We start from the raw sequence: 26788 nt of genomic DNA, 5'->3' as shown, positions 1-26788 counted from the left end.
AAAATAAATCAAAATTTAAAAATTTAACATTATTAGCAAAAAAAAAAATGGTATATCTCAGCTTGCTTGTTGATGATGATAAAACTTTTCAAAACAACGGGAATAAAGAAACAAGACCGCGAGCTGGAGGGTTCCTGTCAGAGTGCTATCTACGCAAGCATCTAAGATGACGAGAACACCCTTTAAAAAGATTGACACTTTACAGTGTTTATTTATCACCATCTTAGAATGCTTCATAATAACTTTAAAAAAAAAAACAAAAGAAATGTAGACTGCAAGGGAATAACAACTTATTATTCACAGTAAGCATGATTAAGAAATAAGCTATTAGATAATGTTCTTTAATTTGAAGAAGTCTGGTACTTCTTTCAACATCAATCTACGAGTAAAGTTTAATTCTAATAAAAATTCGAAAAGGCCTTATGAGTGAATGCAACTTGAAAAATTGATTTTAAAATTCATATGCATGAGCTATACATAAAGGCAGCCAAGGAAATTCCACAAGGAGAACTGTTGAAAGGCTCAAAAGCTACTGGTATCACAGAAATCAAAACAGTACCAAACAAAAGCAGGGCACACGAGATCTTACTAAGATGCTGACATGTGCAGGGCCTTGATGCATGACAGCGACAGGGACGAGAACACACCACGTGCAAGTAAAAGTACAGAAAGAACAGGTTTATTCACACAGAAAGAGCCAGATTAGTTATTTCTACCAAAAGCACAATGAAACAAACTTTAGAAAATCTACAGCCAAATGTAAAACCATAAAGCTTCATAACTTATACATTTACAAAGTTATAAAGTGTGGGATCCTTATAAAGTTAATGTAGAGAAGGTTTTTTTAAAGCAGGAAGCCAAGAGTAAAATTTACTTGACATCTAAAACTTCAACCCTAAAATTAAAGACTAATCAATTTCTTGTACTTTGTTACTATGAAAAATAATGCCTTTAAAATAGTTTAAAAAGTAAAAGAACATAGTATTTTTAAACTATATAATCCTCAACACATTAGAGGCCAGAATGCAAACAAACTAGGAAGAAATAGAAAAATAGGGACATGCTGAGAACAACAAATTCACAGATAAGAAAAAGAAAACACGCAAATGGAAGCAATACAAAAGGAACACTTCAAAACATCAAGAAAAACTGAAGTTAAAACACTAATGGGATCAATCCAAACTCATTAACAAAATTTATGCCAAAATGAAGTGTTAGCCTGTGACAGTGTAATGTTTTTACCAATGAGAACAAAACTGGAAAAAAATTTGAGATAGAGAAAAACCTGGAAAAAAGTTTGTAAAATGGATTAGCACAGCGTGTCCCCTAAAATGTTTCTGGTAGGATACATGCATGCCCAGAAACACGCTGAACAAGAAAGAGTACCCACAAAAATGTCTGGTCTACTTTCCCTTCCCAAAAGTGGGAAGCCATTCAAGTGCCTTCTAGGACACTTAACCATGGTGTATTCTTGGACCAGCTGAATGAACTAGAGACACACCTGTCAGTAAATTTACTCATGAAACTTCTGTTAAGGGAAAAATCATCTAACGGCATTTGCAGTATGAAATCATTAATTCCATAAATAGAAATTCTGTACCCGTGTGCAGCCTACCAAGTAAAATAATTTAAAAGAGTTTGAAGTCAGCTTGCACAACATGCTGGGAACTCCCATCTCAAAAAGATCCCAGAATAAAAGTAAAAACTTATAGAAGAGTTAAAAATAAATGGACAGTGATAATTATTTTCTACCTGACTTGGTCTACCATGGATAATGCCCCTCATTAACTTTACCTCCAAGAGACATTCTGTATTGCCTGTGTGTTTGAACTAAACTGAACATAGGGAAATCTCCCATGGCACAGCTGAGGGGCCAGTGCATGGACAGTGGTCACTTATGGCACATGCCTTAGTCAAAACATAGTTGAATGCACATACATTTGGTTCCCTAGAGAGCCATGCAGAGTCTCACTCATCACGGCTTGCCCCATCATCCAGGAGCAGCAGCTGTGTGAGATGAAGGAAAATCTCAGTACAGGAGAGCCTCTATGGAAGATGATGGGGGTTAGGGGAGCAGCCAAGTTCTAGATCAGTCTAGGCTCCAGGGAAAAGACAATACAGAACAGAGTTTAACAGATGCAAGCCCAGCCTTCTGTCTGCGCAGCAGGAAGGAAGAATAACTTTGCTGCTGTAAACTACTGTATTTTGACTTTTTCTTTCCAGATAGTACAACTATGTCTAAAGCCACAGGGGTCAGGGTGGGGTGAGGGTCATATTGGCGACTAAGGATATTCTGAAAATAAAAGAAATGATATTTTATAATGGATGTATCCGACTTTTTACTAAACTATACAATTAATCTTAATGTCACAAAGAAAGACAAAAAACACCAAGTATCCCACAGTGTTAGGCAACAAGTTCCTGAGCTTGGTCTGATCAAGCCTCTGGATAATTAATGTATCATACACAGTTGATTGAAAAACTGGAGACAAAATCAGCCAGACCTAAGTGTGAAAGCATCTATACAGGGCCATTCACCCACTTTACTTCTCCACCCAAACAGTTTCTTTTTAATATGCATTCTTTGAGTGAAAGGAGATTAAATCAGTACGTGGGATAGATTCATAGACAAACATTTATACCCACTCTCAGATAAACTGTTCACACATTTGCAAGGAGTTTCATCTTCTGAGCCTATTTTCTTAATGTTTAAGTGTGATTTTTTTCTTTCTTTTAAAAAGTACACCAAGGGTCTCACAGCAATAACGATAGGCCATTATGCCTTGCTGTAAAATTATACAATGCTGATAAGTGTAAGCAAGGTAGGATAAGGTAGACAGGCGAAGTTGAAACTAGATACCTTTCAAAATCAAAGTTAGAAAGTTCTGCTACTCCCAAGATAACAAAAATAAAATAACAAATTTAAAATTTTTTTGAGAAAAGGAACGAACAAAAGAGAGAGAGAGAAAGAGAGAGAGAGAGAGAGAAAGAAAGGAAGGAAGGAAGGAAGGAAGGAAGGAAGGAAGGAAGGAAGGAAGGAAGGAAGGAAGGAAGGAAGAAGTCTCTTATTGCAGAAAACATTCAGTGGGCAGATTTCTGCCCAAAGATATAAAAAAAAAAAAAAAATGACTGAACTAGAGCAAAATAGATGAACTTTATAAAAAGACGAGTGAACTGGCCAACTGGCCATAAACATTTGCAGAAATTGCATGAACAATTAAATGTCACTTAGTGGGCAGCCATCCACACCTTTAATAGCAGCATTGAGGAGGGTGAAGCTGGAGGACAGAGTTTAGATCACGTAGGCTACACAAGGAGAGCAGGTTTCCATCAGTCATGGGAAAAGTAAACAATGTTACTTAGAAATCATAGAAAGGCAAAGCAAACCCACTTGGGAGGCCAACGAACACCACTGAGTTGGCCAAAATTAAAAAGCTTGAGTACTGGAAGCACGGAGAACTGGTGGAACTCTCACACATCGGTGTAAGAGACCAAATGGGAAGAAAAAAGCCACCACATGGTAACAACTCAAACACCTGAAATGGGAATGGATGGGTACACGGGAGTTGTGAGGATAGTCTAAAAAATGGCAAAACACAGAGCAACAAGGGGGAACTACAGACAATCAGCCTGAATACAGAAATCCCAACATTAACTCAACACAAAAGATGCAAGATGTAAGAAGAGTACAAGCTGAAGTCTAGGGGCCCAACCACAACGACAGGAAGCAGAATTTCTTAGGGTGGAGGGTGGAGGATACTGCCTTTTGAAGATAAAAATGTAGCCTGTGCTGACAACTACTTGGGGAAACTTTGCTCACTTTTCATGAGATCTGTGCATTCAAAATAGGCAGCCCTGAATACAAATTAGACCCCAGAGTTGACTGCCGATCTTGCACTCAGATTGTGCAACCCTTTTTGGGCTCATACACTGTTTGAGTAAATGAAACCATGAAGTTAAAACTAATTGCTAAGAAAACCAAATTGTTTTAATAATTGAAGATATAGTCATCCTCTAAGCTTATATAACAGCTTCAAAAGAATAAGGAAATAGTAGGCTATTTTCATAGTATGTTTAAAGACAAGTTCAAGGAAAAACAGAATGTTTTTTGTGCTTAAAACACCATTTTTTAATAAAAAATTCATTATTAATTAGAAATAAAAAATACATAACTATCTTCAAATGCTTAAAATAATTTCCATGCTGGTAACATTCGGGTAATAAGTATAAAAACAAAATAAATTCCAACTCTGGATTAGTAATATCAGTAAAATGTATATCCTGTTTCCCAAATGGATATTCATCACATCATTAAGCTTAAAATTTTAACAGGAAGAACAATCCTTCCAAGCTTAGAAAGATGTACGTATTAAGACAATGATAATTTCCAGACATCTACTCTTCAGAGTTTGTCTTAAATTGGGACAAAAAAAAAATAACTGGGGTAAAGAGATAATACATTTTCTATTGTCATGCAAGAATTTAACATGGCTCTTCAAACACTTATGCACAGTTAAAGTAGAGAAAAAAAAATTTAAATTAACTTTAAATATTTGGAAGAAACAAATTGAAGCCACCAAATGCCATGCTACATGACTCTTTCTGGACATACTAAGAGGGCTGGGTGCATGCCACTTTGCACTTCGGGGTATGCCACCATACACGGCTGAATGGTATGCAATGGGCATGAATCTGAAGAATGTCATTAGCTCACAGAACTGTCAGATAATGGACACTTTGGAGTAGTATTAATTTCTTATTATGACTAATCTATGAGGACAGACTTATTAGATAACCAGAAAACTAAGATTATATGGTAGGTACATTCTTCATTTACACACTGAAGTTACCAAATTATTTATAATTTCTACACCTCAGAACAAATACTTAGTGTTTCATTTTATGTGAAAAATTTACATAAATGCAATAAACTTAAATTTAAAATTTCAATTCAGGTGGCCATATTTGAGTCCTCTCTCTCTCTCTCTCTCTCTCTCTCTCTCTCTCTCTCTCTGCAGTGGTTAATATGCAATCATAATATTGATGATCATGATTTGTTAGTAAGATATAGCATTTCAGCTAGAGGACTCCATTCATGCTGTCCTAAATGGTCATCATGGCTTTTGGTAGAGGAGTGAGCAGTCTTTGCTCTTTTCATGCTTCTTTTCTTTTTTACTAATAACTGGGAACCTTTTTATTTCAGTAACATAAACTTCTTCTGAGGTCAAGCTCACAATTATTGACAAATAATTGTCAATCCTAAATTGGAGAAATTTAAATATAAAACTTTACTCTCCTATCAAATATTGTCAACAGTTCATTTCTGACCCTCATTTGCAACACGTGGACTCTTGGCTGCTGGTCGAAATTGTTAGTATCCATTTGACAACCTAGAAATGAGGCTACTCTGTCCTACAATATCTCTTAATGGGAAGAGGGAGAAAGACTGTCTCACGTAGACCAAGCTGACCTTCAAATTCTGAGCCTCCAGACTGCACCTTTTTGGGATTACAGAATGCACAAGGACCACTGAAGCAGTGCCTAGCCCTAAAAGGTGCTGGATAATCAAAGCCTCAGTTTCCTGCTTGCTAGGTGAGCCCCCACCCACTGAGATCCATTTGCAACTGTTTTCTTTTGTGAATCAGGCTCTTACTCTATAGCCCAGGATGCCCTTAAACTACAGCAATCCTCCTGCCCCAGCCTTGCAAATGCTGATATTACAGGTATGAACCACTGACTCTCAGGTTAAATATTATATTTACCTGAAAGAGGTTGTGTTTAATCGAAACAGTTCACTCAAGTTTTATAAGCTAAAATATTTGGCTGGAAGAACACATAAAGTGATTTAAATTAATTAGGAATGTTATAAAAATGGAAAAGCATTCACCACATTCTCATATGAAGCACTTTCATTACTTAAGCAATCCATATTCTAGCATTTAAGTGCTCTATTTTTTCCCCTTTAATGATTTTTCAATTGAAAAACTTACACATACTCATAAAAACAACTTCTGTAAGATTCAGGCAGATTTCAGCTTAAGCATTAATTTTATTAAAGTATGATCAATAATTTTTTCTTTTTCTTAAAATAAATAACGCTGCAAAAGAGAAGTCCAATCCTGGGAGATGACAAATTCAGAATACAAACTCTCATCTTTTCAACATGTCTTCAATGTGACCACGGATGCACTCACCAATATTCTCTGTGGGCATTGAGACCCGGGTTGGTTCTAGAAGGTTGTCGGCTAGGACAAACGCTCCTTCTTCCAGCGTATCCAGTAACATTGTGGCTGTGTGTGCTTGCTCAGATGAATTCATGTGTTTCCAGGATTCCAAGGCCTCGGCTCTCAGCAGGTTGTCTACTGTGTCCACAATTGCCTGCATCCATGGGAAAACGACCATTAGTTTTGATGTCCTCCAGAACACAGGGGACTGTCAATTGCTGACTGGTGACAACTGTGATGTTTACCTGACGTGATGGTTTACTTTTCTTTCAGGACTTGGGCAACTGTAAGTGCAGGCTACTATCTGAGAAGAGCACCAAGTGGATGTGCATGAACAGCTGCTTGTCTCTCTTACAGACTTAAAGAGCTGGAAGAAAGGTGGCCTGTTTGTCCTTCCTCTCAGCGAACTGCAACTGCTAAAGGGGACATGGGGCTCCCAGTTCCAGCTCCAAGGAGACTAAGTATTGAGTACATGTGTGATTACAACGATGACATCTACCCTATTTATAACTGCAAATTTTAAATGTATGACTAGGAAACACTGATACTTCTGGAATAGGCCAGTATCTACCAGAAATTTCAGTCACAATGTTTCTTTGCACCTGAACTTGATGAAGTAATTTAAACCGCTTTACATACTTTGTCTATTTATTATCGCTTGAGTTTAAGGGTAGCTTGAAGGTTTGTAAGTCACCTGGCTATATTTTCGCCTTCCTATTACCTATACAGCTAAAAGGCACATTCACTTATACTTTAACTCCTAATGACTGGTCTGCTTTTACAGGAATGACAAAAACAGGCAAAATACCAAAAGGCTATACTGATGACTTAAGGAGAACAGAAATATATAAAGTGTTGAAAAACAACCAAGCAAACAACATTAAGTATCAATATAACCCAGTAGGCTTGTCCATTGGTGGCAAGATCTGATGCTGACACTCGCTGCACTTAGGCTGCAGAGTGCTGTGCCAGGCATAGCTGGACAGCTGAAATCACTACATGCATTTACTATTCCACCTGCCTACACATAATGTGCCATTAGGTCTGTCTATACATTGTTCTGATCTGTTGGTAATCGCTGAGGAAAAAAGACAGGCCATCTATGAAAAACAACAATGAATTTCTAGTTGGAGGTTCTGCACTGAAATGAGCAAGGGGAAAAGTTGTTTGAGGCTATTGTCAAAGTAAGATTAATTAGCTTAATCCATCTTAATACCCTCGTTCCGTCTGCCTTGTGAGCCACCACGACCTCCCTGGCAGGTGGAGGGTACTTCAGAGTGGCGTTAAAGGCTTTTTTTCCCCCTTTTCTTTCTAATGGGAGATGGAATGGTCCAGAATGCTCACACGGATGCTTCCTCAGCCAATAACTAGAGTGGAACAGAAATTGGTCTGCTGAGGCCAGATTCATTAGTCACCAAGAAATACAGACTAGAGCTTCTAATCTAAGTTACAAATGAATCCTCTGTAGCCAAGTAGAAACTTGCTTCATTTGCATAGAGTAAGTCAGCTTCTGATTTGTAATTTAAGGGGGCTTATTAGTCTTGTCTGAACAGAGAAGCTCATTTGAAACACACTGAAAACGACACCGGTCAGAAATTCGGGTCATATTGCGATTTACCGTGTATACACATTCTTCCTGATGGCATGCTCACATTAATTTGAAATGCTCCTTGCTTATTAGCAGTTGTGCTTTTCAGTGGGATCCAGATAATCACTAGCCTAGTCATGGTCACAAAATAGTCTTTTCTTGCCAAAGCTGAAGAAAGTCTACTCTTTGCGGGGAGGTATGTCTTGGGCAACATACTGATCACTGCATTCCACACGTTAATATTGTGAGGGAACTTCAACACCTGAGTGTGAATTGCTCTATTGATATTTATCAGTTATAGCCTCTGTCAGATTCTTAAGGGGTTTTAGAACATTACTGCCTGAAAACTGATTTCCTTCTGCCTTTTCTTGTAAAGGGCTCAGGTCCAAAGTTGCCATTTGCTAACTGGTGAGACGCTGTTCTTAGTGCCCAACCCTGACCTTGCCAACCAAGTTTATGAGGCTGCAGCTTCTGAGTAACTTCTCCTTCACGAAACTACAAAAGCTCTTTGGTTTGTTCCCCACGATGTGAATTTATCCTTTGAGGTTAGATTTACCAGGGTAATAACTCACTCCCCTTTCCCAACAGCAAAATCTCCTAACCCACAGAGCAAACCAAAACACAACAAAAGCAGTCTGGTTTACTGTGTGGGGAGTCTTGCCATGCTGTCTATATCACTTAAATTCACCAGGAAGAAACATTGGCCATCTCACAGAAGTGCCTTTCTGTTCCTATGAGCCAGAAAGAACCCCCAGCTACTATACACTAGAATCACCATCACAATAATCATATTTTATGTCTGGACACCCAGGCTCATCACCCTGCTTCCAGAAGCAAATTCCCAAAAGGCCAGGACAAAGCCTAATTTATTGACCAGTATACCCCAGAGATCAGAGCGCAGTGGCTTTTACATGCACATACATTATGCCCATACAGTCTTTGATATGATAAACTGCCAAGAATATATCATAGCTGTTTCAGGTTTGGGTCCACAGAGATGGCAAAAGACAACAAAGGTTCAAGAGTGCTTTCTTCCAATTCAGAGGACATTCATTAAAATTCTTGTATTTTTTTTTTTTTTTTGGATAAATGGGAAAACAGTAAAAAAAAAAAAATCGGTAAACTATTATTGCCTTATTCTGAGAAAATACAACATTTGTACAGCTGATATGGGGCACATTATAAAATTATCAAAGACTGAAAACTCTGAGTCATGCAGCAGGATGGCGTAAGCGTGGCAGGCAGCCGAAGAAGGGGAAAGCAGGGGGACAGCACAGGAAAGATACCTTAAGGTAAGCCCTGCATGTCTTCTCTCGCTTTTGGAGCTTTTAAGTAAAAGAAAAGAAAATCAGAGGTTAGATTTTATCTGCTGAAAAAAAAATGAGGAAAGAAGAAATCCTCAAAAATTACGTTGGTGTCCCTGACTTCTAAGTTGACTATGTACAAATATCCTCTGGGGATCTGGGCAACCCCCGCTCACAGCCAAATCTATCTGTTTACAGTTATTTGCTCTACTTTGTCAATGCCATTTAAAATTTTTTTGCAAGAGAAAAAAGGAGGAAAATATACATACTGTCATTAAAAAAAAAATGATAGTCCACTTATTTTTGACTCATTCTGGATTCTAATGAACATAATATAGACACAACACGGTAAGTGGCACTTAACATTATCTTAGTAAGAAAGCTTGTGGTGTGACCAGCATTCCTCCTAAAATGGACACCTCCTTCTCCCCAGAGCTGCCACTAATATCACTGCGTGTCACAACTTCAAGTATTCAGAGCTGCCTTTTGTTTTCAGATAATCCATTAACCATGTAACAAATGTTAATTGTACAGCAACAGTACTGGCCACACTAGCAACCAGCATGATGGGTGCCACTTACAGCTTTGTGGGAGAGGAGAACACTGTTCCTTTCTCAGTAATTCATCCTCGAGAAATGAGTAACCCAGGAAGTCAGGCGTTTGTCTACCACTGGTGGCCAAGTGTGGCAGGGCAGAGAGCCACCACACACGCAGACCCCTGTCCTACGTGGCAGAGCTCCTACCTTGTTATAGCTCCTGCCGGCAGAATCCTTCTCACTGGGTTTCAGCTCTTGCAGCTGAGCGTCCAGAATGTCCACCAGCTGCTCCATCAGCCTCACTGAGGAGCTCACGTCCCCTGCGAACACAGTCCCCTTGGTGTGCTTTGCCAGTTCATTGGCTAGACTTGCAGCATTCTCTCCACTTCTGATCTGGAACGACAATTTGTATTATCTCAGTAAAACTCTGTATCTGTGGCTTTTAGTTCTCTTCAAGCATCTCTGTTGTGGTAGAAAAAAATATTTGCAAATATGTCAAAAATCTGCAACTAATTGAGACCAATAACTTTCTCTTCATCTCAGAAGATTAAAGGCTTTTAGATCCTCAACACAGGAAGAAATTCTCTTAACCAGACACAAAAAAGAAACAAAGAGGAGGAGGGGGCGACATCCTTCAATTTTTTTTTTCAGTTGGCTCTTATTTCCCTGTAACCACTTTAAGTTGTTATTTTTAAAAGTTTACTTATTCCAATGATGCAGATTTTACATCACAAGGCAGTCTGTGTGATACCAACGAATTATCACCTAATGTCTGTATTTCAAAGAAGGTACATGGAGAGAAGGAAAAAAAAGAAAGGTACTACATTACAATACAAAATTCAAAGCAGTAACTCCTAGGCCTTTTTAAGGGTCAGCTTTACTCACTGTGTTGTAATCGTGTGTGATACAAACATCTGTTTGCATTCTGTGGGTTCAGTTGCAAACTTAATGAGACTTGATTTATTGGGCCAAGACACTATTTGTCTTAGGAACATCAAAAGAACCAGAACAAACTAAATGCGAACGAAATTAAACAAGTATGCATTTGTTAAACAGCTTGACACAGCAAACAGCATACCCTCAAAACAAATCTAACATCAACGACTAGTTTACAGACAAAACTGTACTTTTCTTTTCTTTTTAGAGCTTATATGCTGAACAAAGAACCATGGAGCCTGGTTTAACATAGAAAACTAAATTATTTATGTTAGAGATTCAAGCCCTCCATCAACCTATCACATCAAAACATTCCAACCCACCTTCTGAGCCAGTTGATTCACCCAGTGAGAGGTACAGTTGCTAAGATCCGGGCCCTTAGGGTTCCATGTTCCCGTGGAAGCCATGCAGAGATATGAGGCTGTTCCTGTAACAGATTCACAGAGCAGTGGTGAGACTGAAGCCATTTTTCTGCAAGCTTTCAGGAAACTGACTATGATAATCCTAGGCTGTGTGTTAAATTTTGAATAAATGCTAATAGAAGACGTTGGCAATAACTAGCAAAAAGTAGCAGGCAATGCTAAAGAGTATAAACAGTAAATATAAAGTAAGCCAGGACATCGGAGGCAGAAGACAGGGAACAGGACAGGAGCCTACCATAGATGGCCTCTGAAAAGACTACTGATTGAGCTAGCAAAGCAGAGGCTGAGATTCATAGCCAAACTTTGGTCAGAGTGCATGGAATTTTATGAAAGAAGGGGGAGACGAAAGACCTGGAGGGGACAGGGGCTCCAAAACGAGAACAACAGAGCCGGAAAAAACCAACAAACAAGCAAACAAACAACAACCAAACAAACAAAAAACACCTTGGGCCCAGGGGACCCTGCAAAGACTGATACCCCAACCAAGGACCCTGCATGGAGAGGACATAAAACCTGTGCTCCAATGTAGCCAATAGACTCAGTCTCCAAGTGGGTACCCTAGTAAGGGGAGCAAGTGCTGTCTCTGGCATGAACTCAGTGGCTAGCTCTCTGATAACTCCCCCTGGGAGAAGCAGCCTTGCCAGGCCACAGAGGAGGCTAGTCCTGATGAGACCTGATAGGCTAGGGTCAAATGGAAGGGGAGGAGGACCTTCCTATCAGTGGACTAGGGGAGGGGCATGTCAGGAGATGAAGGAGGGGTCACAGCTGGGATACAAAGTGAATAAATTGTAATAAATAATTAATAAAAAAATTTTAAAGTAATCCTGGACTATCCAACACTAACAGCAGAAATGGCAAAAAGCCCTTAATTTTCTCATCCAGAGTGATGTTTATAATGAGCAAGATGGCTGCAAGGGAGCCTCGCTAGAGTCCTGGGCAGAAGACTCAGCTTTCACATAGGAAATGGGACAGGTAATTTTGTGCCTAAACTTAAGTAAATTTTACAGTTTAAAAACCCTTATGCTGTGTAAAGAAACTGCATTAATACCGTGACAAACTAATGAAAACGGCTAGTGTAAACATCTCCCTCTAATGATACTGTTTCTGTGTCGTTTAGAAGCTACATATTAAACTACACAATTGTGCATTAGATGGTGGAGGAAATACCTCTTGTTCCCTTGGGACACGGTCGCTCAACCATCATTCCCCTTTGTGTCTGAGGCCACTTTATTCCCCTCTTGTCTAACGCTTCGCAGAATCTCTCTGGCAGGGGAAAAATATTTGTTACAGGAGGAATTTTGGTTGTAGAAACTGCTGGAGGTGGCTTTGTCCCTCTGCTTCCTTCCTGAGGTCCAGCTACTGTGGTGCTCACGGGGCCTCTCTGAGAAGTACTGCTTGTGGTTGACACTGTGGTTTTGAACAGCTCAGCTGAAGAAGTTATTGTCACAGCTGTGGTAGGCACTATGAAAAAAAGATGAGCGCATTAATCTCAAACACACCTTCATGCTCACCTACCGGCATGTGTATGTGAAAGGCTGCACGCACACACACACACACACACACACACACACACACACACACACTCCCCTTCACCCAGCCATATACCCCAAGCCAACAAACAGCGTTATAGAAAAGGAGAAAAGAAAAAAAAAAAAATCACGTCTATTACAATTTACACATAATGTTAGAAGATGATCATTTAAGCCAGACGATAGCTCAGCTCTCAGGGAGGTATGACCACATGATTTAAGTGTAATCTCTCTATAAAGCTCTAAGGCAATGTTGCTCAACCTCCCTAATGCTGTGACCCTCTAATACAGATCCTCATGCTGTGGTGACACCCTCCCAACCATAAAAAATCATTTCATTGATACTTCACAATTGCAATTTTGCTATGGTCATGAATCATAACGTAAATATCTGATTTGCAGCCTGTGATACATTTGACCCTCAAGGAGTTGCAACGTCCGCAGGTTGAGACCGTCTGCTCAAAATAATGCAGAAAAAGCAGGAAAATTCTATTATACAAACAAACTTGATGAAAAAATTCCAAAGATCAAGGGAAAAAAAAAACCCTGACAATTAAGGATAATTAGGATGATAAAAAGATTTGAAGTCAGCCACTCCCCAACCTGCAGCAAAACAAACATGGACATCTTTCCAGCCAGTAGCCATTCTTGCTTGAGGGATTTTAGCATGCCTGATTACATCCAAACAGAAGAGAAGTTTGGCACGCTTATGCTGCTCTGGGCTGGGCATCTTTACTGTGCAAAGGTGGGGATGAAAGGGCATGGCTCACCATGTACTCTCTTATGCAGACAGGGAGTGAGAATAGACAACGAGTTCAAAAACCAACCTTTCATTACCTCACTGACCCTTACCAGAGAATATAAAAGAACTACAGTTACACATTTCAGAACAAACAAAAATATTGTTCTAAGGGTTTTTGTTTCGTTTTGTTTAGGTTTTACTTTTTTTTGTCTTCTAATATTGCTTTCAAACAGTTAACTAGATTTTAAAACAAAGGCATGCAATTGTAATTCTCCATTAATAACTAAGCATCAAAAAAAAAAAAACTGTCACGAAAAATTTACTAACATTTAAAATCTGTCAGAAAATACCCAAACGTTTTATATACAGATATCACAATTTTTAAAAAAATCTTACATATAGGGTTCCTTGAATTTAAAATACACACATAAGTTATTCTTAAATTATGAAAATAGGAGCATTGATATGTTCAAGTGAAAACACTGCAGTGAAATCCATCATTTTGTACAATGAACATATGTGAATTAAAGAAAACACCGTTTGTTTTACGTATACACAAGGAACAAGCTACAATGCTGAGCATGAAAAAGCACATTCAAAATCACTACTATGTTTAGTACTTAAGGATCTGCCCTACAAATATTTATGTAATGCTTAAGGATTGAGAATATTTTATGCTAATTAAAAGGTGTATATAATTTGGGGGTTTTAGGTGTGGCAAACATCTAGTTATCATTAAATACACTACGCTTACCTTCTCTCTCCTCTCTTCTCACTGAGAACATTTTAAGCATGTGTTTTATTTCTAGGCTAAAATGACTGGTTGTATGAGAGGCGTCTATGCACATCAGTCAACCAGCATGCCTAGCCAGCTGCCGAGGAAAACTATTCAGACCTGTCTGTCTTTGTCTGTGAAAGTACCCTCCTGACATCCTGTTAAACCTGTGTAATTTTCTTTTGATTACGACGCAGCTAGGCCTTCAGTGCCTTCTCAATTAACATTGTCAAAGCACCACAATCTTTAGCAAAAGTGTCAAATGACTGTTGCGGAATCAAGTTCTGAAGAGGAATGGAGGAATGAGAGGGAGCTGAGAGAATGGTTTGGAGTTTGCATGTATCCCTTTCTTGTATGTCTCCCATCTTAGGTATCCCTTGGCACTATATTAGTGCACATGGGATCACTCAGATATGTATTAATATCACACTCACTGTTAGCTAAGCACCGATAAAGGCAGTGCAAATAACACGATCGCCACTGGATTCACAAAATCAGCCAGGCATTCATCTACTTCTCTCCAGCACACTACCCTACAGGGAGCAACTAGGATTTGTGGGATTTTGGAAGACTGAGATTTAGTAATACTTCAAGGCATAAAGATTTATATTTAATAGTTAGGAGGTAATTCTAAAAGTGATTAACCCTTTCCACAAGTAGAGACAAATGACAGTGGGGCATCTGGCAATGATAAAAGCTGGTGGTACTTCCTCAGCATTCCTGGCCTGCTGTTATGACAACCAACAGTCTGGATCAATAGAGCAAGTCTTACCACATGAAACAGGCACAAATTATCTTTTCACACACATGGAAATCTGGTCATGGAGAAGTTAGGCAATTGGTTTAAAGTCACCTGGTTATCCTCCTAAGTGTTTGACCTTACTTTTCTAGGTAAGAGGTTGTGCAAAGGCTGAGAAAGGACATCTCTACAATGCAACCTGCCCTTCTTCTGGGATATGGAAAGATCAAATTTCATCATGAACATGGCAGAAGGTTCAAACTTTGAGAATGTTCTCTGAAGAGCAGCACAAAACAGAATTGTTACATGATTGCTAGTATTTTTACTGAGTTCTGTTCATCAGAACATCCTAGCAAACATTCAGTGGCTGCCTCAGCACTCCCCCTACCATGTATCATTTGAGTGGTACCAAAGACTCAGTGAACACATTGACTGGGTACCCAGGAAGACTGTAATGAGTAGGAAACAATTCTGTCTACCATGTTACCTATGCTCCTTTTCTATCATTTTGAGAACAGTATCCATTATATAAGGGCCATGATCTCTTCCCAATGATTAAGAGTCCACCTACCATCATTGAATGAATGACCTCCAGCTAGATAATATACAGGCTGGCAAGGTAAAGTGCATACCCATTAAATTTAATCTATGCTGTTATATGAATGACATTTACTATCAGTGAAAAGATATTCAGAAAATGGTGTGTGTTGTAATATTTTGTACGACAAAATGGCTCCTTTGCTAAAATACAACCTTCTGTTATAGAAATACCATACTTCCCACAGGCAAATCAAACAAATATTCAGGAACAGACTAAAGATAGGCCTGTTTTGTTGTTAATATTTGGGATATCAGATCTGTAGGAAGATTAAGAAATGTCAATATGGATAGACTGAAGAGTTAAAATAGGACCAAAACAGGTTTTCTAAGACCTGTTCTAGAGAGAGGGAAAATTGGATGTAGTTTTATGACAACAAAGAAAATGGATCATGGTGGAGAACAAAAGTTAAATATATCGTGTGTGTGTGTTTGTCTGTCTGTGTGTGTGTGAATGAATGATCAAGAGAGAGAAATAATATACTTATGCCATCAGAAATGGAAAGGCTTGATCCATGAGTGAGGAGAGTGTTAGAAGCGATGAGCTAGCAAGATCCACAAAGCAGGAGAAAAGGACAGTGATTTCTCAGCACCCTTTATGATCCGCAGCCCACAGCACAGTTTTCCCTGTATATTTTTATTGTTTTGTTTTGCTGGCTATATAAGCTAGGCTTGTCTTAAATGCCACAGCCTCTGCTTCTTGAGAAGCCAATCCACTAAGACTTACATACAGGCTTTGGCTTCACAGGCCAGTTGTTGGCTTATGAAAAGGAAAGTCCTAATTCTTCTGGTTGCTCCAGCCCCTTCCTTTATCCATTTCTTGAATCTTGCTTTTGGAAAACCAGATGTGTCTTATTGGTTTGACCTTAATCTATTGGCCACAATAGTTCTGTGAGAGCCCACCTCCAGGCATATGCAGAGCACACACCTCAGATGAGAGAAATGAGTCACTGGAAGCATTAGAAGATACAATGTAAGGAGAGAGAATATGGGTCAAACGGCAGCAAGAAAAATTTAGGTCAGGTAAAATTTTTTATTACTTAGGGTTTAATAAGGGGTCAATATGAATTTTTATGTTCTGGGAATACGGAAGAATGGCTAACTATTTGGAAGGATAAAACACTGTCATGGGAATGCTCACTTGCTGCCTGTCTCATTTTTAACACTAGCAAGAACTCTTTCTGAAAAACACCTGAATTAGAAAGCCTTCTTGACAGGAATTACACCAACAAAGTACACATGCATGTCATGTGGGAAAGACACTGCTACTTGCTCTTGTGCTTAATGAAACAAGTAAGTGGGTCATTGTGCTATGGTGAATGCAGCCTATACTACCAAACAGAATCTCTACACCGTTCTTCACCTTTCATCTACTGATTAGGAATTTAGTCTCTCTCTCTCTCTCTCTCTCTCTCTCTCTCTCTCTCTCCTTCCTGCCTTCTATCTCTTTTTTTCCCCTAATGAGAGTGAAAGATTTACTGCCACCCAAAACAAGCCTAACAGTTGTTAGGGTGGACCAAGCTACGAATAAAAGTGAACAGGAGATCGATACAATTTTAGCCAATGCCTGAAGCTTGTCAATGCCTTAACTCTTTCTTTTGAGAGGTCGGAAGGATGAAACAGAAGCACTGTAGTAGCATTGAGAAAAATTAAGATGCATGAAGCATCCCAAACTGCTAGCCTCTAGAGAAAATAGACATCGTATATTTTAAAACAAATGATTCTAAGAGGCTCGGTAAAGATCTACTCTGGTAAACGAAATTTCTCTGTTCAAAATCTAACAACAGATTTTATAGGCACATTTTTAAACCAAGAATCTCCAGGCACATGATTCATCAGCATGCCACCAATGACCTTTCTTTACAAGTAAACCTCAACACATTTTTTGGTATTGTATGAAGATTCAGATTTAAAATTAATTTATAAAAAGCTCTGATTTCCCCCTTTAAGATCCTGACTATATGATAGTATTTAGAAGTTATTAATAACACATCTGGAAAGAAGTGTTTGTATGTAATTGAATGTGAGTATATCTAAATGCAGTGCCTCAATAGGAGGGTATGTTTAACCTTGGTGAAAGGATTAATTTCATCATTTGACGATTTTTTTTCAGTTTTTAATTTTTTAAGGAACCTCCAAACTTGAAAACTCCAATTTACCCATTGAACTGAAATATTAATATATGTTAAACCCACATCATTATTCATTTGAAAAGACACCATTAGTGCACACTCTATGATAATACGTTAACAAATTACTTTTTAATACTGAGTTTGAGGTAGTATTATATATATATTTTTATGTAATTACAGCCAGAACCTATTTCTCATAGAATTGAAATCAAAATAAATAAATAAAATAAATCAAAATATGTATCTAAACCTTAACACTTCTTTCTAAAATAATTAGCCTCTTTAAACACACCTACATGGGATACTCGTGAAGAAGATGTTAGCAGCATTACCACAGATCATCCGGAGTTGCATAAACATGCAGCCTGTGTGTTCCAGTTGGAGTCACAGAAATGATGATTTATAATGGCCAATAATTTACCGGGAAACGAGAATTGTAATTTTACATTATGGAGGAGGAAGAAGTTTGAAGGTGCCCTCTCAGTCCCTGTCAACACTTCAGAACACATAGCTCTGGGTACGTGCGGCAAAGCTGTCCATTCTCTTGGGACGTCCTAACACACATTTCCCTTAACCACTGGTGCCAAGATGTGAAAAAAGTCTGAGCACGCACTGGAATCAATTCAGAATACAGGTAAGGAAGAAAAGCAACATCAGGTTTGCAGGCATTACTGTATGTCTAGCAACAGAAACCTAAATTGAGTAATGTTATTCCTTCTAGGAGCCAACATGTGAAGGAAAAGACTGAGTCAAAGAAAGCTGCACAAAACAGGGATGTGATATATCAAATCATCCTTTGTGATTTAACTCTGAAAGGAAGAGAAACTAATGGAAAAAAAACAAAATTACTTTGAAAGTAAGCTGTTCAAGCCATGGAGAACAGCGACCATCCTTACCTTGGGCAGGGTCAGGTGGACCAAACTCCAGAGAATACCGTAAAATAAAGTTATTGTTCCACACGTAGAGTTGGTTATCTCTTGGATTGTAATCCACCGCAGCGATATACTGGTACTGGTTGGGGAAAGGGACGTCCACATACTCTCCCCGGCTTAACCGCGTGTTGTAAATGTAGTCAATTGTGTTCTTGCCGGCTTCACTCTCATTGTCTTGGTACACCGACCTGACCACATAGAGAACCCCACAGATCATGAAGGCATTGGAGGCCGCACGCTTGTCATACACTGTCTCCCACGTTGCTTCGAATCGAAGAGTGTATGGGTTGAGTTGGCTGATCACTATCATGCCGTTGTTCTGCTCAGTGGCATAGATGACCCATAAGCCATTTTCATCGACTGCCAGGTCGATATCGGTCTTCCCTCCCCATCTGTAGGGTGATGTATCATGGTAGTTGGCATAATTGATGATGGCCTCACCACTCTTGATCCTAGTCCTCAAGTCAAATTTCACAATGTTTCTCGTTCTTTCTTTGTTAAAGAAGACAGCTCCGTCATACACCACGAATCCAGTGCCATCTACTCGGTTTGGAAGCTTGTACGTTGTTGTCTGGCGGCTATTCTGAAAATCTTCTAATGAAGCGTATTCTATTAAAGTATCAGTGCGGTAGGGAGTCCAGGGCATGAAATAAATTTTATCTGCAGCCTGAAGAGGGTCCTTGCACCAAGCACCCGCCTTTTGCTCAGCTTCATATATACATGGTGAGTCCACAATTGCTTTCAAGGTCCCAGGACACACAAAAACTAACACCACAGAGAAAAGACAAGACGTGAACAAAGTTAAAAAGATGACACAGGCAATCACACATTTGACTGATCACAAATCAAAGGAGGAAAATCCACTTTACTCCGCATTCAATTTTTAAAAATTTGTACTTTATACATACTAGCCTCGTTTTCCCAAAGTTTTTCTAATGCAGGTACCAGCATACATACAGCTGGCATTTATTTTCATGAATAAAAACCTATGCTTAGGATCCCTATAACTAAGACAAAACTTAATTTCTAAATTGTGTTTTTATCTAACGGTTTGGTAATGAATGCATCAAAACTTAGAGCCTTTGCTTAAGAGTGGTTAACTATTTTATTTTAATCCAAACATTGTAACTTCTAACCCCTAATCCACCTTACGACCTCCCACAGGATAAAACAAAGCAGAAAACTCAATGTGAAGACTTATTCTGAAGTTTTTATAGGAGTTACAGGTGCTTCAGGTTGGAGAATACAAAATTTAGGAAAATGCAATCGGGAGCAGAGAGAAGTCAACACAAGGGAAGCATGGTGAGATGAGCAGGAGACCCTGTAACCATGGCATGCTACGGAGAGGGTTCTGGAAGCCAGGCAAGATGACACTTCAATAACAAGAAAATATTCCAGGTGTCAGAGAGAGAGAGAAAGAGAGAGAGAGAGAGAGAGAGAGAGAGAGAGAGAGAGAGAGAGGATAGAAAAGAAACAGAAAGGGCAGCTCCCATTCGCCGACTCAGAATTTTACCCCATCGCCAGTTAGCAGTCACACAATTTCATTGTGAGCAGCTGACGCCTTTATGAGGTGCATTATGAGGTCCTGCTGGTCATTTGATACAGGAGTGTTGCGGGGACAGGGAAGGGAGGAGGGTCACATCCATAAGGCACATAACAGGGAGCTGGGGTTGAGACTGTATACATTATTTACCTTTTTGCTCCACTTCTATTTTAAGCATCGGAAGAAAAATAAAAAAAAGTGCAAGGAAAAAAAGAAAAAAGATTAAAAATAAATTGACTATTAGTCTAAGATTGAATTCGTAATAGATGTTAAATATAGAAAGAATTAGGGAGTTGTACTACTTTGGATAAAGAGAAACACACAGGAGAACCTAGCGGGAGAGAGATTCTAAAGTTACATAAGAGAACACGGATCAATCATTTTAGTGGATTAAGGAGGCAACACAAATACGTTGGCGTGCTGCTTCACTTAGCATGCCTGAATAAATAATGACCCTTCACTAATGCAAGCTGAGCAGCCCTCGCCTTGCCAAAGTCCCCCAGCATCCTGACCAAGTTCTCCTCTCTATATGTATACTACAGACATAAAAGCATGCACAGGTGTGTCATCTCCATTTGCTCTGTGTGAGCTAAATTATCAAACTCACTCTTCTTATATAATGGCAGGAAAATGCATTTATAAGACTGCCAACTTGACTTTGGAGTTTCAGTCAAATTTAATAAATAGAGATGGCTACATTTCCCCAGAGATATCTAGACGAGAAAAAGCTATACAGTCATGCATCTCAGTACATTTCAATTATTTTTCAATTATTTCCTATTTCTAGGAAAATGCTTTAACCATTTAACAAAATGCTCTCTGTCTACAAATATATAAATCTTCCCTCACCCAGTAGAGATATTGAAGGGGTGGATAATTCCCACTCAGTATTAGCAAGATTTTTTAAAGGTTTCATATAGTACAAAATTCTAATTCAATTTTCTATATCAAGTATAATATATATTATCAAACTTGTAATATTAAGTCTATAAAAAAAGTAAGCAAAATACATACAAGGGAAAAGCAAGCACAGGTGGCAGGGAAAAAAAAGGAAGAAAGAATTATGGTTAGCTTATTATGACATTTTTCTACCATTGTTTATTAACACAGAAAGCAAGCTAGCATGCAGCAACCACCATACCCAGCATTCATAGCAAGTACCTCTATCCACAGACCCCATAAAAAGAAAGGCTTTGACAGGGCATCCCTGGCCAGGGTGAGCCGGGAGGAGTACGAGTACGAGCAGGGAGGAGCCCTGTGTGGTTACAAAGGTGAACTGCACACTAAGAGAGGGGCCAGGAAAGTTCTCATTGGCATGTAGTCTCCAAAAATGAGGACCCACACAACTCAACTCTTAGGTTGAATGGAGGCTCCGAAGTCTGCTGCCCAAGCATTAGAAAATGACTCCACTGACTTTCCTCCTTTCCCTTTCCAAAGGCATCAGAGTGTGTGACGACTGAGTATTCAGCGCAGTTGCACATTTTATTACAAGCTCAGCTTGATTACATATTTTTTAGAATCATAATTATTTGTCAAGATAAAACAGCGACCTTCCGGAACGCCTTTGAGAGAAACATCACACAAATATTTTTTTTTAATATTTTTTTTGCCATGGCAACAGCATATAATTTCTAAATTAAGCCACAGCCTGCTTAACCAACATGGTCTAAGCAAGCACTTTCAGGAGGCACACTTGTTCTGATTTGTGTGAGGCTGACTATGTGAGGAGAACAGGAGAAGTAGGGGTAGGCTGTTGGAAGCCACACTTTTGTCTGTGGCACTTGGTCCTGACGCCACGCCTCCATAACGAGCATATTGTACCTGCTCAGAATCAATACGAGACGGGCATGGCGGGGGAAGGAGGAGGACAAGAGAGGTCATTAGTGCTGAGGCCGCTCAGACTGGATTTATACACAGCTCTATTGTTCCTTAAGGAAACAGTGATTTTACTCACATGAAGCTATTACGTATTAAGGATGGGAATAAAACTTCTTACAACGCTTACTTATTTACAAGAGAATGTTAAAATAAATTAAATAAAAAATTAAGGAAAATGGATTCTCTATTGTCCATCCACTAGAGATTCCTCGATTATAATTATAATTATAATTATTTGATGCAGTAAAATTATAGGGCAGTCACTGAACAAAACATAAAATATAAATATCTTCATTTATTTATGATTCAAACCATACCATGTAAAGGAAAAGAGAATAGGCATCAATTTCATATAATTTATAATTTCAATAAAAACTCAGAAATTACATCCAAAGATAAAAATTAAAAAAAAATAGGTAAATCCTTTGATGATTGATGGATGGAGTTTTAAAAGAAAATAATCCTCTATATAAGAATTTTTTATGGAATCAAATAGGGTAGAGATCTGTCAGATCAGTCAAAATTTATCTATCAGGAGGATATAAAAATACAATAAAATCACCAATAATTTGCAGTCAGAATCACATGCCAAATATATGCAACCTGTCTTAAGAGGTTATATGAATTAATTTATAAGGATATATTTAATACTCTATGGCCCAAACACACAAATACACACCCACCAACACCAGCAGGGGACTGCATGGATGTACAAAACAAAAAAACTGGCCCAAATTGACTACAACCTACATACTCTGTATCTGAAGTGACACACTATTTCATTTGAAATAATCTCACGTTTATTCAGCAATAGTAATTTAATTCATCAACATAAATGCAATTTTCTCATCAGACGAACTTGTAGGTAACATTAGGATAAAATTCTTAAATACCGTTGGCAATTTAAATTAAGTAGGTGCAAGATTGAAAGGTTATGCCTGCTTACAGAATGCGGAACTCCAGTCTGACCAATCTCTTTGTTCTTAAGGTCCCTACGACTTTTGAAATGCACACTCACATGTTGCATTACCTGCATTCTGTTAAGATGCCTTCCATGTGTGTGATTTGGACACAGTGTGAAAGGGCCCATATAACGCACCTGCCTGCTTAGAAAGGAAACGGAGGAGTGGCGTTTCTAATGTTCTCCACCGAGTACATTTATGGCTAGGTTTTCTGAAGTCATGGAAAGTCTTTAAAATCGTTTAGAGCAGGATGGAGTCGGTGTGGAGTATATGAGGTTCCTGAAGGATTTGTTACGGATAGAGACTGGCATAAAGCCAAGTGGTAAGGCACACATGATAAACTTTATATGATGGTGACTTTTTTTTAATCTAAGTAATGTGAGTGAGGGGTGTGTAAACTCCAAATACGTGGTGAAAAAGAAGGTCAAAGCTGGGCCCTTAGACTGAAAGCAAATGCGAGGAGCGGACAGCACAGACAGAGGCATAAGGAACGAAGGGGAAATGAAAGCAGTAAGTATCTCTGTAAGATTAGGAACCGTCTAAGACGGCTCTGCATTAAATTTTAAGATGAGCTCCAATCGCGTAGTTATAGTGTGTCACTACTGAACGGTATATAGGAGTGATAACCACTTCTAGTCTTCAAAAAGAAATAAAAAGTCATGGACTTATTTCTGCCTCTTGCAAACATCTAGAAAGGCAACAGCAAATTAATTACGGGGTTTACTTTTTGTTTTGAAGGACAAAAACTAAATTAACAAAAAAAAAAAAATGAAAGCAGATACTTCTCTGAGTACAGCTATTTGCAAGTTTAGTGCACAATATACAATACTTCTGGAGAACTGAAAAAGTAAAATTTTGAAAGTTAGACGTTCCAGAAGATATCCCCATTTTTCTTTCTTAAACAGCGCAAGAAATTACTTAAGAGTCTGAAAGTAATATTGCTTAACACTGTTCTTGGGGTCTTAGACTAGGTTTCAGGAACCAGGTTGCAGAAAGACACAATTCTTGGCAGCTCTGACTGATTCCACTGTATGGAAATGGATGCTGTACTCCTTGTCTAATTTGAGGACAGAAACCAGGCTGAATTCAAGGGAGAGGGACTTCGTGGAACAAAAATTTTGGTTAGCTCAAAAGAACACAATGTTCCTCTAGTGGCGCAGGAGAGTGAATACGTAAAGCCACCGCGCCACACAGGAGCAACGCTTTAACAGCAGTTCACGCGGGGCTTCCAATCCTACAAACGGTACAGAAGATACTGAAAACACGAAGCGCATCCGTTTCAAGTGACACAGGAACACAGAGGAGGGACGAGAAGAGAAAGGTGATCTGTGTTTGGCCTTTAACCGACACCACACACACACACACACACACACACACAAAATCAATTTGTCAAAACGTGGCAGAAAGGACGGAGCATATCTTCCCAGTATCCGCTCCCCTGAGCCATCACCTTTGTGGATCTGCCTTGTGTAGTAGAATGTGGCCTCTTGGTGTTTATAGGTTGACAAGGGGTCTCCCTATGTTGCCCAGCAAGGCCCAATCTTCCTGATGCCTCTGCCTCAAAGGAGCTGGCACTGCAGACACCCATACACCACAGCACCCATTTCCAACTGTCTGTCTTCCTTCCTCTCTTCCTCTCTTCCTTCCTTTCAGTAGAAAGTACAGAAAAGTTTCTGAAATCTTTAAAAGTACTGTTCTAACACTGTCACTTCAAATGCTTCTGTACTAAAGTGACACATTAAATTTTCATTCAACTTTAAAAAGCAAAGAGTAAAAGCACTTCTAAACTAGCTTGTGACAATTAGTCACCATATTCAAACTTTTAGGTTGTGTAAAAAAGCTAAGGTATTTTTTTCCCTATCCAATGTATGAAATATAATGGAGAAGTATTCATTCTGATACTGGAAGGAAAAAACTAATTCCTACTTATAAATTTTCAACCGGATTTTAAATCTTAAGCATTATGCTAATGGTTTAAAAATAAAAACAGGTACAAGACTCTTGTCTGCCTTCTCTGTGCTTTCAGCTCTGTTTTAAGCATTAAGACTTCCTCACTGAATCTGGTAAAGAATTGCTTTCTTCCAGGACATGGAAGAAAGGGGGACAACTCTTGCCTCAGTTTCTGCTCTTGTAGCTTTCACCAAGCGTTCATGTTACCACGACAGCAGGTAGCCATTCAAATCCCTTAGGATTAGAACCGAAGTCAATTCCTTCTTCAGAAAACTGTGAGCCAAACCAATTTGTCAGCAACTGGTATTGGGCAAAAGTACAGATTTCTATCTGCCCTATTGAATAGCTAATTCAAGTTTGTTTTCTGGAAAAACACTAGCCTTAAAAGCCAAACACTTAAGAACACAGACAGACACTTGGCCAGCATCGCACTGTGGCTTCCTTCCACAGTTCATGAAGCTAATTGGAGTCCCGAGTAGGAGAGTGCTTTGCATGCATAATGGTTTTGTGGGCCATAAACATACGCTTCTTTCACATGTGTGGTCTTTCAGATCCAACAAGGAGCGCTGGAGAAAGGAGAAAATACGAACTTCATACTTACTGTAAGGGACACACTCATATTGAACTTCAAGGTATTTGTACGTTCCGGGACACGGATCAGGAAATACATCTGACCCAGTAACTACTACGCACTGCGTTCGATTGTTGCACCTGGAAAACAGAATCAATCGAGCCTGTGAAACAATATGCCTTTTAATAGTTGAGAAATAGAATATGAGCTGATTCATGAACAAAAAATATGAAGGTGATATTAGATGTCTCTATAAAACTCACACTTTCTGCGTATTATAATTTCTGTATCGAGGACCACACTAAATTATAACTAAAAGTGAAAATACTTGATAGTCTTCAAATACATTATACTATTATGTATTAATTGGAAATTGTATAATATCCGCTAGGTTCAGGGAGGCATAATACATTTAAAAATTAAAAGTTACAACCAGAAAGAGGTACAGTCAAACACAGGGTCACAACATACCTGAACACACAAGACCCAGATTTTAGCCTCTTCATCCAGTTTGTGCTACATGTTCTAACATAGACACTGTCTGCACTTGAGATCATGAGGTACTTTCCAGTGCTTTCCACCTAACATGTGGAGGCCTGCATAGATGGCATCCAGTGCCTGGAGCACAGTGAATGGTTAAGGCCTGCTGCTGCTTTTCATAGAAGCCATACTTCTATCCGCAACATGGCTGTGAATCCAGTTCTACAGTGGGCGCTCCCAAAGTTAGTATTAAAAACAGTGTTGTGAACAAGATCCCAAAATGTCCTGTAGAGTACTCTAAAGAGATACTATCTTTGTTGTTGTCATTGTCATTGAGTCACCAATGGTACTGTTATTAAGCTGGGATTCCAGGCAGGATGATACTTAAGTTCCATAAATGGGCCCAGATGTTCTTCTCTTAAGCCTTGTAAAGCAAGAGCTATTTTTTTTTTATAATTTGATTTGATTACAGCCCAGTGGAATGGAATGTTTATAGGGGTTTCATTATGCTTCTTGATAGTATATACATTAAGAAGGCAAAGCAAGCAGAACCAGGGCATTATTATAGAATTTATTCAACAATTTGAATACCAAATAGTCTATGGTGCATAAAATAGCAGAAGTATAAAATAGCACTGTAAAGCAGTCTGAGAGAAGTAGAGTCCTCCCAGCTCAAGGAACACTGGACTGATGGGGAGCAGAGTCACACTAACGGGGAGACATGTCAGCTCACACTCACTGGTGCCACAGACTGTCCTGAAGGGAATTAAAGTATGGAAGGTCGACAGGGTAAACAGCTAAATTTTTAAATCGAAAATATATTGCAGTAAACTTCAGTGACTCCGCCATATTGAATATCACTGAGACCAAAATGATACATTGTAAATATTGAAATAGTTAACATTGATCTCAGTCTCTAAGACAATCTGGCATTTTTTAAAGACACCC

The 26788-nt window shown here is 38.9% G+C and overlaps 1 protein-coding gene across 50 annotated transcripts in view; it reads right to left on the bottom strand.

Annotated features, from left to right (window-relative positions):
• Adgrl2 (adhesion G protein-coupled receptor L2) overlaps positions 1 to 26788 on the bottom strand; it is a 636611-nt gene that overhangs the window by 27460 nt on the left and 582363 nt on the right. For 29 of the 50 annotated variants that reach the window (XM_060392547.1, XM_060392555.1, XM_060392556.1 and 26 more), the window contains 7 exons: positions 25391 to 25500; positions 18421 to 19221; positions 12178 to 12471; positions 10912 to 11015; positions 9860 to 10045; positions 9099 to 9137; positions 6195 to 6378 (listed from right to left, as the gene is read on the bottom strand). In XM_060392547.1, the coding sequence (XP_060248530.1) occupies positions 6195 to 6378; positions 9099 to 9137; positions 9860 to 10045; positions 10912 to 11015; positions 12178 to 12471; positions 18421 to 19221; positions 25391 to 25500 (1718 nt within the window). The remainder of the gene's footprint in view (positions 1 to 6194; positions 6379 to 9098; positions 9138 to 9859; positions 10046 to 10911; positions 11016 to 12177; positions 12472 to 18420; positions 19222 to 25390; positions 25501 to 26788) is intronic. The other 21 variants (XM_060392558.1, XM_060392516.1, XM_060392521.1 and 18 more) reach the window with 4 other exon arrangements.

Source organism: Meriones unguiculatus, chromosome 10 (assembly GCF_030254825.1).
Source record: "Meriones unguiculatus strain TT.TT164.6M chromosome 10, Bangor_MerUng_6.1, whole genome shotgun sequence".
Classification (NCBI taxonomy): domain Eukaryota; kingdom Metazoa; phylum Chordata; class Mammalia; order Rodentia; family Muridae; genus Meriones; species Meriones unguiculatus.
This window is presented reverse-complemented; position numbering and strand designations above follow the sequence as displayed.